Source organism: Eleutherodactylus coqui, chromosome 4 (assembly GCF_035609145.1).
Source record: "Eleutherodactylus coqui strain aEleCoq1 chromosome 4, aEleCoq1.hap1, whole genome shotgun sequence".
Classification (NCBI taxonomy): Eukaryota; Metazoa; Chordata; class Amphibia; order Anura; family Eleutherodactylidae; genus Eleutherodactylus; species Eleutherodactylus coqui.
In genome coordinates, this window is record NC_089840.1 from 125946847 (window position 1) to 125964625 (window position 17779).

A 17779-nucleotide genomic window follows, 5' to 3' on the forward strand; every position below is an offset into this window, starting at 1 on the left:
ATCATTCATAAATAACTACAAGATGGGCTGAATTTCTTGTCCCATCTCCAAATCTTCTTTCGGTCATGATAGAGATATCTCAAGGGTTCTTCTCATCTGCCTCCTCAGAAGCATGATAACTCGTAGATCTGCAGAAAGCCATACATAAATAAATACAGTATTCATTTCTGTGGATGATAGACCAATTTTGACTCCTCGTAATCCTTGGATTGTCAACGGCAAGAAACGAAACGCAGAGGAACCAATAAGATTGTTGCATCCCAAGTAAAAGGCCAATTTCAAAAATAGGCTGGGAATCCAATCCGAACTTCCCCAAAAGCCAGACATTACAATCAACAAATTAGATTTGTAGGATAAAGGTGAAGGAGAGGAATATGATTAGAATGGCTGACTTTTCCTATGAATGGTGTCAAAGCTGTCAACATGTTGTGTCTGGTGTTGTAACTTTATTTAGTTGAAGTGAATAGGGCTGTCCTGCAATGCCACAAACATCCTGTGGACAGATGTGGCACTCTTTTCGTCAACTTCCAGGAAGATGTTAGTCATATCGGATACATGTAAAACTTGGAAGTCTAAGGGTCCTTTACACAGGATGGTTGTCGGGCACAGAGTCCCAGGTTATAATCGCTTAGTGAATGGAGGTGGAGCGGGGTGGAGAGCTCTTCCAGCTGCCCACCTTCATTCACATTAATGGGGCAGTTGTTCATAGATGAGCGATTGCCTACTTACAGAGGCCGCTTGTCTTTTGAGTTTCTTGCCTGCACAAATTGAATGACTAAGATAAGTGAATGAATTATTGTTGGTCATTCAGTCACTGGCAGCATTCATACCAAGTGATTATCGCGAATTCAGTGTAATAGGGCCCTGACGACTGCTTGATACAGTGCCATTTATTGGCTTAATATGTCTGCCTACACCATTGAGGAGCAAGAAAACATTTTTAGGAAGGGTTAGATCGCTAGTAGCCGACACTGAATAGCCATGAACCTCCAGCAAAAACTGGCTGATATTGACCTTGGAAGAAAGATTAAGGGGTCATCCAAGAGGAGAAAGAAATACCTTTTATTCCATCTGTTTTACACGAGGACACTTCTATCTCCGTTATTATGGTTTAGCCCTATTTACTCAGAGTGGGGTTAGTTGCAGTACCAGACATTGCTTCTGGATAGTTTGAGCTGTTTTTGGAACAGAAGATGATTAACGGAAACCTCATCTTTTTAAGTCCTTCTAAATGTTTTATGCTGTTAACCTATGGAGAGACTTATATGAAATCCTAAAGTTTTTAATATGGTTTCTTTTTATCCTTACAGGTAAAGTTATTAATAAGGATCTTCGTCATTATCTGAGCCTACAGTTCCAGAAGGGATCCATAGACCATAAGCTGCAGCAAGTGATAAGAGATAACCTCTATCTGCGGACGATACCTTGTGAGTACCAACCCGCTACTCTGACTGCGAACAAATAATGTACATTCTTCACCATTGTGTATGGCTAATTCAAGGAAGCTTGTTACCTAGAACTCTACATAGTGCTGTACCATTCTGGCAAAACTTGTGAACCTGTTACATTATACCACTGTTGTTCATGTCAAATGGTGGGAAATCAGTAAATGATTACAGAATCACTCATTTTCATCACCAGTGTGTTTTATTGGTGGTTTATCTAAAGTATCTATACATGTATAGCGAACATATCTCTGCATGTCTTATACAGTTTCTGTAGTGCAGCATATAATGATACAAACTCACTGACCCTTTTAGTTTTACTCTGTGTTCTGTCCAGTAAGTTTTTCTCCAGTTTTTCGGCATTGATGTTCCTCAAGAGGTTTTCGGGCTTGTTTCCACTAGAGATTTTCATTCCTCTGTTCCATTTTCGGAGCAGGAAAAACAGAAATCAAACTGAATTAAACGTTTTTATTTTGCTTCCCATACATTCCAATGAGCAATTTTTTTAAACAATATGACTGATATATTTCCGTTTATTTCTGTTCCCTTTCACTTCCATTTTACAAACTGACTGCACCATTTGTTCCATTTTTGTAAGGAGCATGTGAAAAGGGGAAAAAAATGGTGAAAATCGAAAAAACTTATTTCCGTTTTTGTAAAAACAAAAAACATTGAAGTCGGTGGGGAACAAAACGGAAAAGTTTAATCTGTTTGATTTTTGTTTACTGAGCAGAGACACGGAACAGAGGAACAGACGTCTCTAGCGCTGGTCGGAGCAAGCCCTTACCTTGCTGTACATTTGGACGCCATCTTATCTTTTGCATGTTGTTATTTACATCAATCTGTTCATTTTGATAACTGCTGATTATTCAGAATCAAATCTGTCAAAATAGTCTGCACTCCCTTGCCCATCTGCCATTTGGAAGGAGTCTTTTCTCAATGTGCGTTGTTCTCCGTGCAGTGAGAATCAATCTGAAGGAGAATTTGGATAAATAAAGATAAACCGTGTAGGAATGCTGTTGGGTATTTAATTAGCAGATCTTCTCAGTCACAGCAGTTCTATTGCCAAAATGCAATATAGAACGTTGGGTCCTACATTACAACATTGATCCTGCCTCGTCAGTCGAAATCTGATTTCTACTATCCTGTTGGTCACTTTGATATGTATTCCAAAATGTCCATTACTTAAAAAAATAAATAAAGAAAATAGACATAATTGAAATGGCCACACTTGTAACTAGCTATATAATAATATGAACCCGTTAATGATCCAGCACAGTGAGCATTGTAAAAGGGCATATATCAAAATAGCATTTTTTTCATTCCGCCTTCCAAAGACACAAATATAAAAAAGGAATCAAAAAGTCCTATGCGTCCAACTACGGCCTCAATGTAAACTACAAGTTGTGCCACAAAAAACAAGCCCTCACACAGCTCTGTGGATGGAGAAGTAAAAATGCATGGATGCTAAAAATTACTTCTCTTCTACAATAAAGTATTTTAATTTAAATGTACAAAAAGAGAAAACAAAAAAAAGCTCTATAATTTGGGGATTTTCATAGTTTTGTAACAACATGCAGAGTAAAGTCAGGCCAGGTGTATTTGCACTGCGGGATCCAGAGCAGGTGTTCCCCTCCAGATCCCGCAGCAAATACTGCCCATAACATTCTATGTAAAACCGCTTTTTCCTGCCCATAAGCCGAAATCAACTGCATTTTTCCGCTCGCAGGTGGAAAATCGCAGCATGTTCAATTTAGATGCGGGCCTCGCATGGACTGCTTCCATTTATGTCAATGGGAACCGTCCATCCCGTGGCCCTTCCACAATGAGCAGTGCAGACAGGCCACGGGAACCGCAGTACAGAAGTCGCCTGCACACTAAGCCATCGGACAGGTATGCGGGGGTCACCACCGGGGCATCGGGTTGGATTCCACTGCGAGATCTCACAGCCGGAATCTGACTCGTTCGTGTGCAGGCGGCCTTAATCATATCACTTTCTGCATGGTGCATAACGTCAAAACAGAACCCGCAATAAAATGGTAGAATCAATGTTTGTTTGTTTGTTTTTTTTGGGGGGGGGTCTTTTAACCCCTTCATATATTACATATAATTATGTAATACATGTAAAAAGAGAACGTTGGGTCCTACATTACAACATTGATCCTCCCTCGATATAGCTTTATTGATTGAAAAACAATAAAGGTATAGCTTTTGAAGTGCAGAGGTATTCAATAAAGACAAAAAAAAGCCATCACCAAGTGGGAAACTAGGCCAAGTTGTGAAGGCATTTAAAGGGATTGCACCAATGTAAAAAGTTACCACCAGTCCACAGGAGAGCATAACTTTCTGATCGGTGGGTTAGGTCTGCTAAGATCCCTATCTGTGCTGAGAGTCTACCGGTCTATCTTTTATCCGTATAGTCGGGGCCGACTCTCAGATAATTTATGGATCGGCCCTCTGCACGCGGTTCTGTTTTGTTCGGCTACTTTCAGTTCGATCATTTGCATGTAGGTGATTGTTTGATAGTATCAACCCAGCGTGTTCTTTGGCAGCCAGGTCTGCTTTTGCCGCTGACCTCTCCAAGCATTATCAATGTTTCTAATGAATTATCTTGCATCGTGTGGCCGAATAATGAGTGTCTCTGTTTCGCAATTTTGCCCTCCAATGGAAACTTTGGTTTGATACGGTCTAGGAACTTGTAGGAGTTTCCTCCAGCACCAAGGTTTGAAGGCATCAATCTTTCTTGGGTCCATTTTCTTCAGTGTCCAACTTACAGAGCCATAAGTTGTGATTGGGAAGATGATTGCGTTGACTATTCGACATTTAGTTGCAATGCTTATGTTTTTGGTTTTCCAGATCTTATCCATACTTAATGCACCACAACTAGCGCGCTTTGTCATTTTATTTAGGATCCTGATTCTCCATTCTCTATTTTCGAACCTAGGAAGTCTTGAACTGTTTTGATTATTCAAATCCTTAGAATAGGGGACCCAAATGTCCCCTCATGAACAAGGCGACGAAAATCCATGTGCACTGCCACTTGACTAATTATAGTGGGTGCGCTTTGTAAGCTTTGGTGCTCCCATTGAAATTAATGGAGCAGCAGCGCACATTGGTGAATGCTGCCCCATTCTCCAGATTGGGGGGACTGTCCCAGTGGTCTAACTCCCACTATTCAGAAAGTTACCCTTTATCCTGCGGAGAAGGCATAACTTTCTATATGGGCACAACCCCTTTAATGCTCAGTACACCTACATTATAGGGCTGTGTTCTCACCATTTTTTTCCTCACATACTGGAAGCAAGAGGGGACCAAATAACTATTTTTGACTGAAAACCGATCCATTTTAATATATTTACTGAACTTTATAGATTTTTGTTTGGGCGGATGCAGTGTTAGATTCCGAGCAGATGCTCAAGTGACCTGAAATGACAGCTATTTCTGTGATAGAAAAATTCAACAAGAGTTTAAGGGAAATCTGTCACCTACTTTTAGTCCTATAAGCTACGCTGAAAGTAGGTGACCCGCTGAGTCCGGGGATCTAAGTGTTATACTTACCTCCCCTGTTGTTCCTCCGGTGTCAGCTCTGAAAGCCACCACTCAATGCATTGAGCAGTACGCTAAGTAGTCCGCCCGATCTAATTTTATAATGGGCAGACTACTTAGCAGCGTCGCTCAATGAATTGAGCGGCGGCTTTCAGCACTCACACCAGGGGGATGACGGGGGAGATAAGTATAACACTTACATCCCTGGACTCAGCGGGTCACCTACTTTCAGACCCATAAGCTTGGCTTATAGAGCCCAAAGTAGGTGACAGAGTCTCTAAGTTTGAACTTTCTCTGCTCGGAGGCAGACTATTCCATCCTCGCCCCGTCAGAGTTCTTTGCAAATAAAGGCACTCTCATTAGTGGGAAGCGTGTTCTCTGCAATCAGTCCTGTGTGCACTGCTCATTATAGCATCAATCGCACATGAAAAAATATACATTTGCATTACTGATTAATTAATAATTCCACCAGAAATGAGCATTTTCAGAATTACAGTATTTCTTTAACCCTTGAACTGATTGCAGTTGTGCCGTTGGAAGTTGCACACCTTCCTTAGCGCCATTTAAATGCAATTTTCCGAAGCGTTTTATTGCATTGACTATAACGCTGTTCTACGCCTTTAAATTGTATCTGAAATAAAAGAACTGGTATCAAGCCCATACTTCATAACATAATCTAGAAATCAGTACAAGTGTGAATGACATTTCCTGATTACCTCTAATGTTCCCTTTCAACAGTGCTTAAGCTGATTTTCTCACATAGAGTTAGTACATGATCAGATTCTTCAAACAGTGACACATTTCAGGATGTTTTTGAACGACTCATTTCCATTAGTGTAATGGCTTTGCTTGCCTTTATGTGGATCACACAGTGTAGCTCATAAAATTCAGCCGCTGCCATAAGTGCGCAGTGACCTGAAGCCATTTCCAGCAAGGTCAAAGAGAAAAAGAAATTAAATGTGTTTTCGTTTATGGGGAACTAAACAAAAAGAAAATAGTTTGTAATAATTCGGTATGAGATTGTGGGGTGGCTACAAGGTAGCGGAATCTTCCAAATGATTGTTGGACGTCCTGGTAATTCAGTAGGCTCCGCCATTCCTTGATTGGGGTCTGGGGTAGGTAGTAGAGAGGGTGATTTACTAGTCATCATTCCCTTTAGTTATCTGAGCAGGTCAAAGCAGGAGAAGAAATGACATTTGTCAGAGGTCCTTTAACCACTTAGTGATGGTCAGTATGCTTTTTACTGACCTCAATAATGGCCTTTAAACTTGAACAAACATCTTGGCTTAGCTGTCTGCTGACAGCCAGGCTCCTGCTCTAACTGTCAGGAGAAACCTCAGAGCCTGGCAGTTTAACCCTTATATGCCACAATCAATAGCGATGGTAGCATGTAAGTAGGTAACAGGTGAAAGAGGATCCTTCTGTCACCCATTGGTACCCCGCAATGTGACTGCAAAGTACCAATGGGTTCCCATGGCAGTTGGAATCCTGACAAAGGTCTCCATGTCTGCCATGTAACTCTATTAACCCCTTGAGTGGCGGGTTTCCTACCACCCTGTCGTGCCCACCAGGGCAGGTTTTTTAAAATGGTCTAATCATTGAATTTCAACTAATTTTGCAGTTGCGTCTCAAGAGCCATAACTTTTTCATTTGTCCATTGACATGGCCATATGAGGGCTTGTTTTTTGCGGGACAAGTTGTGATTTTTTTAAACAGGGGGGAGGAAAAAAAAGAAATAAAGAAAAAAAGGGGCCATGTCATTAAGGGGTTAAATAATGTATTAAATTCCTTCTCTGGGTCATTACGATGCATGAATACCACGTGTGATTGTATTTTTGATTTTTTACAAAGTAAAGGGAGACAAGTGTTTTTATTATTTTTTTAATAATTTTTTAACTTTTTTTTATTTTTATTTATTTATTTTTTGTCCCTTTAGGGGACTTCCACAGGGACCCATCAGGACCCCCTGATCACATTCCGGGGGTCCGATGGTGACAGCCCTTTACATGCTGCAGTCACATAGACTGCCGCATGTAAAGGGTTAACACAGCAAAGATCTGAGGTTTTCTCTGATCTCTGCTGTAAGAGCTAGTACCTAGCTGTCCTCTCACAGCCAAGCACCAAGCTCTCCCTGCCACAGAGACCATCGGCTTGCTTCTGACAAGCCGATGGTCTCTATGGCATCCTGTAAACAAAGCAGGAGATTGCCGGCATATCCGCAATATCTTCTGCTGGTTTTTCAAAGCCCTTGCTTTGTTCTCTGTGGGTCTGTGCAGGCAGAGCACAGTGTCACAGCTTGTGGCATTGTGCTCTGCAGCTCCCATAGTGATATATAGCCCGGAAATCTTCCGGGCTATGTTGCTATGAGCAGTGGAGCTCGTCCCGGAAAATTTCCGGGCGTGCCACTCAAGGGGTTAAACCCCACCTCCCGCAGAGTTTAATAGGCTGTTGTCATAGGCTTAGTAGAATGCACAACATAAGTAATGCAGTGTATTATATCCTAGCGATTGAAGGATCGCATCTTCAAGTCCCCTTCAGGGACTAAAGAATAGTGTCCAAGAAAGTTCAATTAAGTTTCAATAAAAAATATAAAAATTTTCCCAACAAAAACCCATTTAAAAAAAAAGCAATTCATAATACGTATTACCACAGTCACAACCCAGATAATGAAAATATTTTGCTATTTATTGCATAGGTTCAACACCATAAAAATAATTTTAAATAGTAATGCCAGAATTGCTATTTTTCTCTTGTTCAGCTCTTAAACGTAATAAAAAGCAATCCAAAAGTCAAATGTACCTTCAACTAGTATCAATAGAAACTACAACTGTTCCTGCAAAAAAACAAGCCCTCACAGAGCTCCATTAGTGGAGAAATAAAAAATGTAATGGAACTTGTGTTTTTATTGTGTGTAAGTAGTAAAGAAAAATTTAAAAAAATTCTTCCCAAACTTTATATTGCAGTAATCATGCTGATCAGATAAGAAAGTTCTCATGCTATTGTTACTGAATGGTGAACACCATAAAAACAAAACCCAAAAAGTAATGCTGGAAAAAAATGTGATAAGTTATACAACACACTATATTACCCCAGAATGATTCCAATAAAAAAAAAACTTTCCACAAAAAACAAGCCCTCATACGACTTTGTCAATGACTGATGGCTTTTGTGATTTGACAATGAAAATTGTTTAGTCCATAAAAACTAGGCCACTAATGGGTTAAAGGGGTTGTCTTATTTATAGGCAGTAATACAAAAACCTCCTTTTAAAGTCCTTTGAATTTGATGCAGGACGGCCTTGCTTTTCTTTTAGTCTCCAGACGGTTCTTTGCAAATTCTACCTTAGATTGCTGAACAGTGCGGGAAATAAGTATTAAATTGTCCGACTTTTTTGTTTCTCAGGTCCGCTATTAGGCGGCGCTCAGGCGAGCATATTTCATATCAGTATTCCATCAGTGTTTGGGCTTATTTACACGAGTGTATATTGACCAGCGTTTTCACAGCCGGCCGATATACGCTTCTATCTAAGCAGTCCCCCCCCTCCCCCAACACCCCTTACCGGCTCTCTGCGCCTCTCCTTCACTCTAGCATTTGCAATGGGAGGGGGCAGACTATGCTGGCTATGGACGAGGGGTGGGAGCTTAGCTCCGCCCCCGTCTCACCCACGCTCGGAGGGGAGGATAAAGGCAGAGAGCTATTGGGGGGAGGGGGGGGACTGCTTAAATGGGAGCGTATATCAGCCGGCCGTGAAAACGCCAGCCAATATACGCTCGTGTAAATAAGCCCTTTTGCTGTACAATTTTTTTCTTTTTCAAAGATATATATATATTTTTTCATTGTTTTCTGCAATTCTGGTGTTTCTTTTTCTTTTTTTTTCTGATGACGTTTACCGTGCGGGGTAATTAACACGTTACTTTGATCGGACTTTTTCGGACACTGCGATGCCAAATATGTTTTTGGGTTATATTTAGAGATGAGCGAGCGTACTCGGTTCAGGTGTCTTCGAGCATCGCTTTTTCCGAGTAACTGACTACTTGGACGAAAAGATTCAGGGGGCGGGGGGCGGCGTGGTGGAGCGGTGGGTAGCAGTGGGGAACAGGGGGGAGCTCGTCCCCCCCCCCCCCTCTGCAACCCCGGCGCCCCCCGAATCTTTTCGTCCGAGTAGCCAGTTACTCGGAAAAAGCGGTGCTCGAGTGCAAAAACACCTGAACCGAGTACGCTCGCTCATCTCTAGTTATATTATTTAGATTCTTCTATTATAAATATGGCAAAAGGTTTTTTTGTTTGAATGCTTATTATTTTTTTTGCATTTAGTTTTTTTTAGTTCCCCTATGGGACAAGTTCATGTAATGGTTTGTTCACTCCTGCAGTATGATGTAATACCATAGTATTACATTATACTGCGATCTGGTAGGCATTCTACTGGCCTGATAGGCATTGATCAGGGCATTTAAATGCAGCTATCAGCATTTAAAGGGTTAACTCTGATCAGTGGCGCTGCTTATCGAAATTGTTGCAGCTGTAAGAAACATCTGACACCTACATTATATGGAGTGGGATCGACTCCTGATCCCACTCCATGGAAACCCCGAGCCTCCAGGACATAAATGTGCAGCCTATAGCCCTGAGGGGTTAACTGGGTTTGGTGGGACTTGGATATTATTGACCTATACTCAGCATAAGTCATTAATATCAGATCGGCAGTCTACTGCTTAGGACTCTTACCAATCGGCTTCTTTAAGCTTCATTGACGTTTTTCGTCTCCTTCCATCAGCTGAAGGCGGCACCATATAACACTTATATACAGAGACGACTTCAGCTGTCGCAAGGAGACGAAAGCGGTAACCGACAGTTGTCTCAAGGATCATCATTGATGATCACATAGGAGCAATAATCGCTCACTGAATGGTGGCGCAATGCGCCAGAGATCTCCTTGGCTGTGGGCCTCTATTCAGAGTAAGCAGGCAGTCGCTCATGGATGAATGGTTGTCTGTTAACCCCAATCGATTATCATCAGGTTTTTATACCTGCATAAAGTGAACGGCGAAGATGAAAGAATGAATTATCGTTCGTCACGGAGTCGTTGGCCAATGATTATCGTTCATATTTGCATTATCAAACGGCTTCCGTGTAAAAGGGCCCAGGTCTCCTTTTTTTCCCCATGCATCACCTTATGGCTTGTGTACACGTATTCCAACTATTTGTACCTAAAATTGCTTTAAAAGGGTTGTATAGGATAAACTTCATAGCTTTCTTTCAAAATGATCACTTTCACACAGCAGTACTTTGATTAGAATTTGTAAGCCAAAGCCAAGAATGGCAAATGTGGAGAGGAACAAGATAATAGTAATATTTGTGCCTCTTTTGTGCTTTCGACTCAAATACTGACACAAAACACTGAATGCAATTCTGCCTTGTGAAAGTAGCCCAACAGTGCCACATTTGTGTATAGGTTGTGTGTGGTATTGCAGCTCTGCCCACTTCAGATGTGTGTACATGAGGAGTAACAGTGCATATAGCCTTTGTATGACTTGGTATCCTGCATCATTCTCTAATTATCAGTTTTCCCTGAGCAAGTTAGTGTAGACTAGCTGCTATAATATCTCCCATACACTGCACACAAAGAGTAGAGGGGATCTTATCACTCTGTAGCAACCCCTCAGAAGCAGCAGCAGAATGGAGGACATTAGCAGTACTGAGCAGTGTAGCTGTAAATCCAACGGTGAACTAAAACACTTACTAAAAGCTGCAGCTGCAACTCTGTAATGCCCCTATTACACGAGCCTATTTGTATTTGCTCACACGAGGGTAGCGTTTTTGCAGAACAAATAGTTTTTTGAGTGCGCATCTGCATATTTTCCTATAGTTTTTTCAAGGCATGTATGTGCCCCACTTGAAATGGCTAATTAGCAGAGGTGTTTTTTCCTGCACAATTAGTGTTTCGTGCATTTCTAGCATGAAACACTGTATTTGCGCATCCCCATTGACTGCCACAGGGACTTTTTGCTGAGCAACGGGGTTCTATTCTCTGTGCACTGCACGCGCAAATTTTGGGCGCAGAAGTACGCCCATGTGAAGCCAGCCTTAAATAAATTTGATGTGCCATAATTACTTCTCTTTGCCACGCCCCTTTAATACTTTTTATTAATGTGATACAAAGGCTTGGCACCACAAGGCGGGCACATTTTGCTTTGTCTCCTTTGCATCCGGAAGTATCATTATGGTCCTGAGTGCGAACAACCAAATTTTCGGCCTTTTGATTTACTATTGTCCTTGCAGCAGGATTGTGCCTGAGCAGAGTTTACTAAAAGCTCGGTATATTTTCCAGCCCGAGCCATTTGTAATGTGATTATTTTTATGGTTTAGATTCTCTGCCTCTCTTATTGATCCCCAAGGCAAATTTCATCAATTATAACATTTCTCCCCATCCCTTCTGATTTCATCTTATCACGCTGGCGGCATAAATCTAAAGGCTGTTAATATATTCACTTTTAGCCAGTGTGAAAAATGGCCGTTCACTTAATGGCTGTAGTGAAATAGCGAGATTTATCTTCCTATAGGGATCGTTCTCCTGAATGACAGCAGTTCTAACAGATACAGACAGCCTTAATGTCTTCCAGAATGTTTGGTTCCTTTTTGTCTTGACACTATGATACTTGTGTTATGACAGTATTCGGATGGGTTCACATCGGCACTGGTTCCTCCCAGATCGGCACAAAAGAAGAAGCGCTGCATGCAAAATCCCGGACAGCTGAGCAGAAACCGCATGGACCCTATTATGGTCAGTGGGGTCCGTTTAGTGCTGTTCAGCTCCATCATAACACGGATCCGTTCGGCCAGGTGATTCCCCGTTCCTGCTCCCCAAATGGAGCAGCAGAACGGAATCCCCTGCCGCAGATGTGACAGCGGCATTATAAGATTACCGCTATTTACAGTTTTGGTAAACTTTTTACATAAACTCCACTTTGAAGGCTCAATAGAAAGTCAGTACGTTGGAAGCGATGGATGGCACACGTGCCGATAGAATAATGCTGGCTCTGCCTAATGACTTGTTGCTTGTAACCGAAGAAACAAAATAGCTTCTGCAGTAGGCGACTAATGGGACAACATGTACTGCTCACAGCCGATGGACGTTGTAGTTCAGTATATAAATTCCCCTCTATTCATTTGCGCTAGTTCTGGATCATTAAATAGGCTTTGATTTGCTACATTTATGTAACCATTTTGTGTATCTTTAGATGAAGTCCAGCAAATGTCACTTTTATAAAGCATTCCTACCATTAGCTCGGTTTGAAGACTGGCAGCCCATTTAAGCCCTGACTCTCTCCAACCTCCTTGGGATTTGTCACATAGGTCTTTTTTCAGGCTTACATACTATGTCCATCCATTCAGTGTATTACTCCCCCAATGTTGATCCAGAGGAAGGGGGAAAAAAAACACCAATGAGGTAGAAGCCAATTTTCTTCATTTAGCGGAATTAAATTCTTCCCCGACTCCAATTTGGCATTGGAATAATCACGGATCAACAACCCTTGAAGTTAACAGACATTTGCTCTGTCTTCTTCTTCGTGAGGGTCAAATCATAAACCTAATACTTGCATGCTGCTCAAGTAGGTGCTCATAACCACCCATCTGGACCCATGAGTGCTAAGAGTGTAATGTACCTTTATTTCTGCTCTTTCTAATACCATCATGGAGATATGTTTTTTTTTTTATTTATCCAGCGTGCCATATGCAAATGAGCGCTAGACCAATCGATGGGCATTCTTTTCATGTCAGGCCGGTCCTGTGTTTCTGCTCCTAGTCTACTCCAACCCCTCCACTTACCTGATAATTGGCAGCTTAAGCTCCTTTCTGCTTGCGTCGGTTCAAAGCAAAGAAGGGAACTGTCAGCCGTTGGATGTTATGTTGAAAGCCTTCCATTAAAGGGAACCTGTCAGCAGGTTTTTCCTATCCAATTTAAGGGTTGTTTCACATCTGCATCAGAGATTCCAGTTTCCCGCTTTTGTTTAGGGGCAGGGAAGGGGATCCCTACAGCTGAATGGTTGTCTCTGCACGGAACTACCCTGTTTCCCTGTAAATAAGACATACTCTGAAAATAAGACATAGCATGATTTTCGAGAATTTTTGAGGATGCAAAATGATTTTTCAGGCTTTTTGAGGATGCTTGAAATATAAGCCCTACTCCAAAATTAAGCCCTGCTAACAGTTAATTTAAAAAGTCAATTTAAATAGTGTCCAGGCAGCTATACGTGTAAAAAAGTTAAACCTTTTTGAACAAAAATTAATATAAGACACTGTCTTATTTTTAGGGAAGCAAGGTAAACAGTGCCAGACCGACCCCATTGACTATAATGCGGTATGCCCACTTTCTGCCCTGCTGGCTGGCTTTTGAACGGAAGAATAAATGCTGAATGCAACGCTTTTTCTTCCAGGTATTTTCAGCCGGATCTGTGACGGAGCCTCCAGCCGGAGGTTCCGTCACAGACATGATACTGGCCTAAGCTACTCATGTAATAGTGTTGATAATGAGATTGCCATATACTGCTGGTGTATGGGCCCTGGTACCTTTACAATGCACTTTTGACGTTTTACCACGCTGTATTAAAATTAAATGAAGAGAGTCAGAGTTTTAATGCACAGCTGCGCCAGGCACGTTCTCCGGTTTTGTGACTGCGTTGTGTCAAAGGATGCCTGAGCTTGCGTACTGACGTCTTTTTTTTGCTTGCACTCTCTTCATGTGCTGAATGTGCATGCACTTTCACGGCCATTACTCGCAAAGTCTCCTAACATCAGATGCCATCCAGCCTCTGAGCTGAATGCGCATGCGCTTTCACGGCCATTACTCGCATAGTCTCCTGACATTCTATGCCATCCAGCTTCTGAGTTGAATGCGCATGCGCTTTCACGGCCATTACTCGCATAGTCTCCTAACATCAGATGCCGTCCAGCCATTGAACCGAATGCGCATGCGCTTTTACGGCCATTACTCGCATAGTCTTCTGACATCAGATGCCGTCCAGCCGCTGAGTTGAATGCACATGCCCTTTTACGGCCCTTACTCGCATAGTCTCCTAACATCAGATGCCGTCCAGCCATTGAACCGAATGCGCATGCGCTTTTACGGCCATTACTCGCATAGTCTTCTGACATCAGATGCCGTCCAGCCGCTGAGTTGAATGCACATGCCCTTTTACGGCCCTTACTCGCATAGTCTCCTAACATCAGATTCGCCCAGCCATTGAACTGAATGCGCATGCGCTTTTACGGCCATTACTCGCATAGTCTTCTGACATCAGATGCCGTCCAGCCGCTGAGCTGAATGTGCATGCGCTTTCACGGCCATTACTTGCAGGATCACCTGACATCAGACGCAGTCCAGCTGCTTAACCGCATGTGCATTCAGTTAAGTGGCCAGACGCCATCTGATGTCAGGCGACCCTACAAGTAATGGCCTAGAAAGTGCATGCGCACTCAGCACATGAAGTGAGAGCGAACAAAGTTAGATGTTGGTATCCAAGCTCAGGCATCCTTTGATACGATACCTGCGCGGGATTTCATCCAGGGATAGAAAATTAATATGCCTGTCCGTCAAACCTTGGGGCATGGCCGTGCAGAGAAAATCAGATTGTTTTTTTGACTAATTTTAATATAGTGCGGGAAACCTTCAAAGAAGCACTGTAAAGATAGCGGGGCACGTCTAACTGTATATAGTGATATGCCAATCTCATTAACACTATTACATGCACAGCTCAGATTGCATAGGGAAAACCTGCTGATTTTCCCTTTAAGTTATTTAATGTGTACATTTTTGGTTTAAGCATATGACTAAAGATTTTAAAAGCCAGCTCGACTACTTTAGGGTCAGCGCTATCTGATGGACATTTCCATCAGAACAATCATTGTGTTGGGCCGACGAAGAGTGACATTGCTGCCTGATGGCGACTCGCAGGAGATTTGTGTACTAGGCAAGCATATGCATCGTTAACGCTACAAGTGACATCTGCTCTTACTGATGCACAGTCCATGTGGATTAATGATGAGCAAAAGTTTTTGGCTATTTTTGCAGATGGACACTGCAACGGTTTGGAAGCAGACAAGTTGTAGCAATAATTCCCACTCATTTCAATGGTTACTTTTCCCCCAGGACTCGTCTGGTCTTATTTTCTATCTAAATACACCAGCTTCAGCATTATTTTATTTGCACTTTTTGTACAGAATTAATAATGGATGATACGATGAATAAAACAAGTGGCTTGAAGTACAACCAGAGCATATGTTTAATACTGTGTAGGAAGGATTAGGAGACGGTAAGGATATTGCTGTTCTAATTCAGGGCTTCTTGAACATTATCGTATATTTTCACAATTTCCTGCAGAAAGTTAAAAGAAAAAAATAAACTTTCTAGTCTGCTATGTAGAGGAGTCTTCAACTAAAACCAAACCAGGTAGGAGACCACGGAGGAGGGGATCCAATATTGAGGTGGTCTCTGGCCAACGCATCTGCTGTCTGTCTCGGTTTATTAGAAACCCATTTAAGCTCATACAGAATCCTTTTCTGCCCGCTTTTAACAAGCATGGCTATTATTTTGCTAACTAAATCCAGGGGAGACCAATTAGCAAAGCCTTTCACGCTAAAACCACAGTTTTGTATCCTGTTTGAAGGGTCAGTATCGGAGATTTGTCACAGATAATCATAGCCCAAACCGGTCTTGCTAAGAGGCTGAATACTGGCCATGAGAGGGTGTTTACTGTCTGACTTCATTGCAGCTCAGTGACTTGTAATTGTGTTTGGGGGACACATTTTACTGAAACAGGTGTAGACAGAGTATTTAGCCTCACAGTCTGTTGAACACTTTCATGCAATTGCTTCCGAAACGGCAACTTTTTTTGCAAGCAACTCTAAAACCTTTTCTTGGCGGCATCTATTAGATCATTAGGCGTTCGTATCTGTGCCCAGGTTACCACTTAGAACCGTTGCTGTTAATTGGGGTCTGTTCAGTCTACCTCTTGTAACACGAGGTAACATGTTGGGTTTTTGTAATTTAATTTTACTGAGCTGTCATGCTGTTTTTTAGTAAACTGCTCCCTTCCGAACAGAGATTGGCACATAGAGGCATCTCGCTGCTTTGAGAGATGCCTCATTCACACGCGGATTGTCTGGGGGAGATTTCCTGCATGATAAATGCGAATGAAGTAGAAAGAATCGGCACAGATGGAAGAGCAAACTGTAGATATTATACCTATTCTGCCAGGGATTGATTCTGGGTTTTGCCCTAAAATCAGCATGTTGGTACATATTTTCCATGCAGCAACACCTTTTCTCCGTAATATATCTTTTTATACCAACCCAACACTCGCATAAACGTTGGCGTCAACTGCATTATGTGGTGAAAAATTACCCGTGTAGACGGGGCAATGCACCTCCGAGAAAACCCTTCAGATGCTTGCCATCCACTCGGAAGGAGACGTTTCACCTGATCCGCTGTTTTGCCTTGGGGCGTATTCACACGACTGTGTGCGTATTTCAGCCCATGAAATATGCTGCTTCCTTGCCTGTGTCTGCCTATTGGCAGTTTTTTTTTTCTTTTTACACGCTGACTCTTAGACCCTATGGATCGGCCCCCTCCATGCGGTTCTGTTTCTACAGCTTCTTTCAGTTCGATCATTTGCATGTTGGTGTCTTCTTTAATAGTAACAACCCAGCGCATTCTTTGGCGTCCGAGTATGTTTTTGCGCTGACCACTTCATGCATTATCCAATAAATTAGCTCACATTATGTGGCTGAAGTATGAGAGTCTCTGTTTCATAGTTTTACCTTCCAATGAAAACTTTGGTTTGATGCAGTTAAGACTGTTTTATTCGTGATCTTGGCGGTCTAAGGAATTTGTAGGAGTTTCCTCCAGCACCAAAGTTTGAATCCATCAATCTTCCTCCAGTCCATTTTCTTCAATGTCCCATTTTTGCAGCCGTAATTTATGATTGGGTTGATGGTTGTGTTGACTATGTGGCATTTCGTTGCAATGTTAATGTCTTTGTTCTTCCAGACCTCATCCATACTTAACATTGCGATACGTCATTTTATTTTGGGCCCTAATTTTCTATTCCTGTCGATTCTTGATCCGAGAAAGATGAAGTCTTGAACTGCTTGTTTATTGTTGATTTAGATTTTTCCTGTACCATTACCGGCTGTTGTCATGATCTTAGTTTTCCGTATTTGCATACGTAAAAATAAATCATCGTGAGAGCGCACCAGACTCTAATTTAGGATGTAAGAGTCCCGCAATGGGGCAGCCTTCAACTGTCAAAATATGAATTCCTAAAACCGAGTTTCATGGCGACAACATCCTCTGGTGATCCATGTCTATTGAGCCCAGCAAAACATACAGAACAGCAGCAACATTGTGACGCTATACAATAGCTGGAGCTTGAAAAGCCCAATAATTCTTAGAAAAAGTCTGTTAAGGTGTGCAAGCTGGTAAAAGAAAATCCGGGGGACATCCTGGACCACCTCCGGAGTATTTGGAAACCAAGCTGGCAATATATAGAATTAGTGCATTGCCTTAAAGACCTATGCCGGCAGCCTGGCACTGGGCAGATATCCGGGATTCATTCTGTTCCGTCAGCTGTTGCATAATTAATATGATAACATGTTAATTATGTGCGAGACGTTACTTGGGGTCTTAATGGAAATACATTATACTGCCGGGAAGCATGTGTCACCTTTATGGTGGTGATAGTTAAAGGGGTGGTCTCGCGAAAGCAAGTGGGTCTATACACTTCTGTATG

The 17779-nt window shown here is 42.1% G+C and overlaps 1 protein-coding gene across 3 annotated transcripts in view; it reads left to right on the top strand.

Moving 5' to 3' along the window:
- The window catches only part of MAGI3 (membrane associated guanylate kinase, WW and PDZ domain containing 3), a 298048-nt gene that overhangs the window by 136910 nt on the left and 143359 nt on the right, over positions 1–17779 (top strand). For all 3 annotated transcript variants that reach the window (XM_066600061.1, XM_066600062.1, XM_066600063.1), the window contains exon 2: positions 1311–1427. In XM_066600061.1, coding sequence (XP_066456158.1) covers positions 1311–1427 — 117 coding nt within the window. The remainder of the gene's footprint in view (positions 1–1310; positions 1428–17779) is intronic.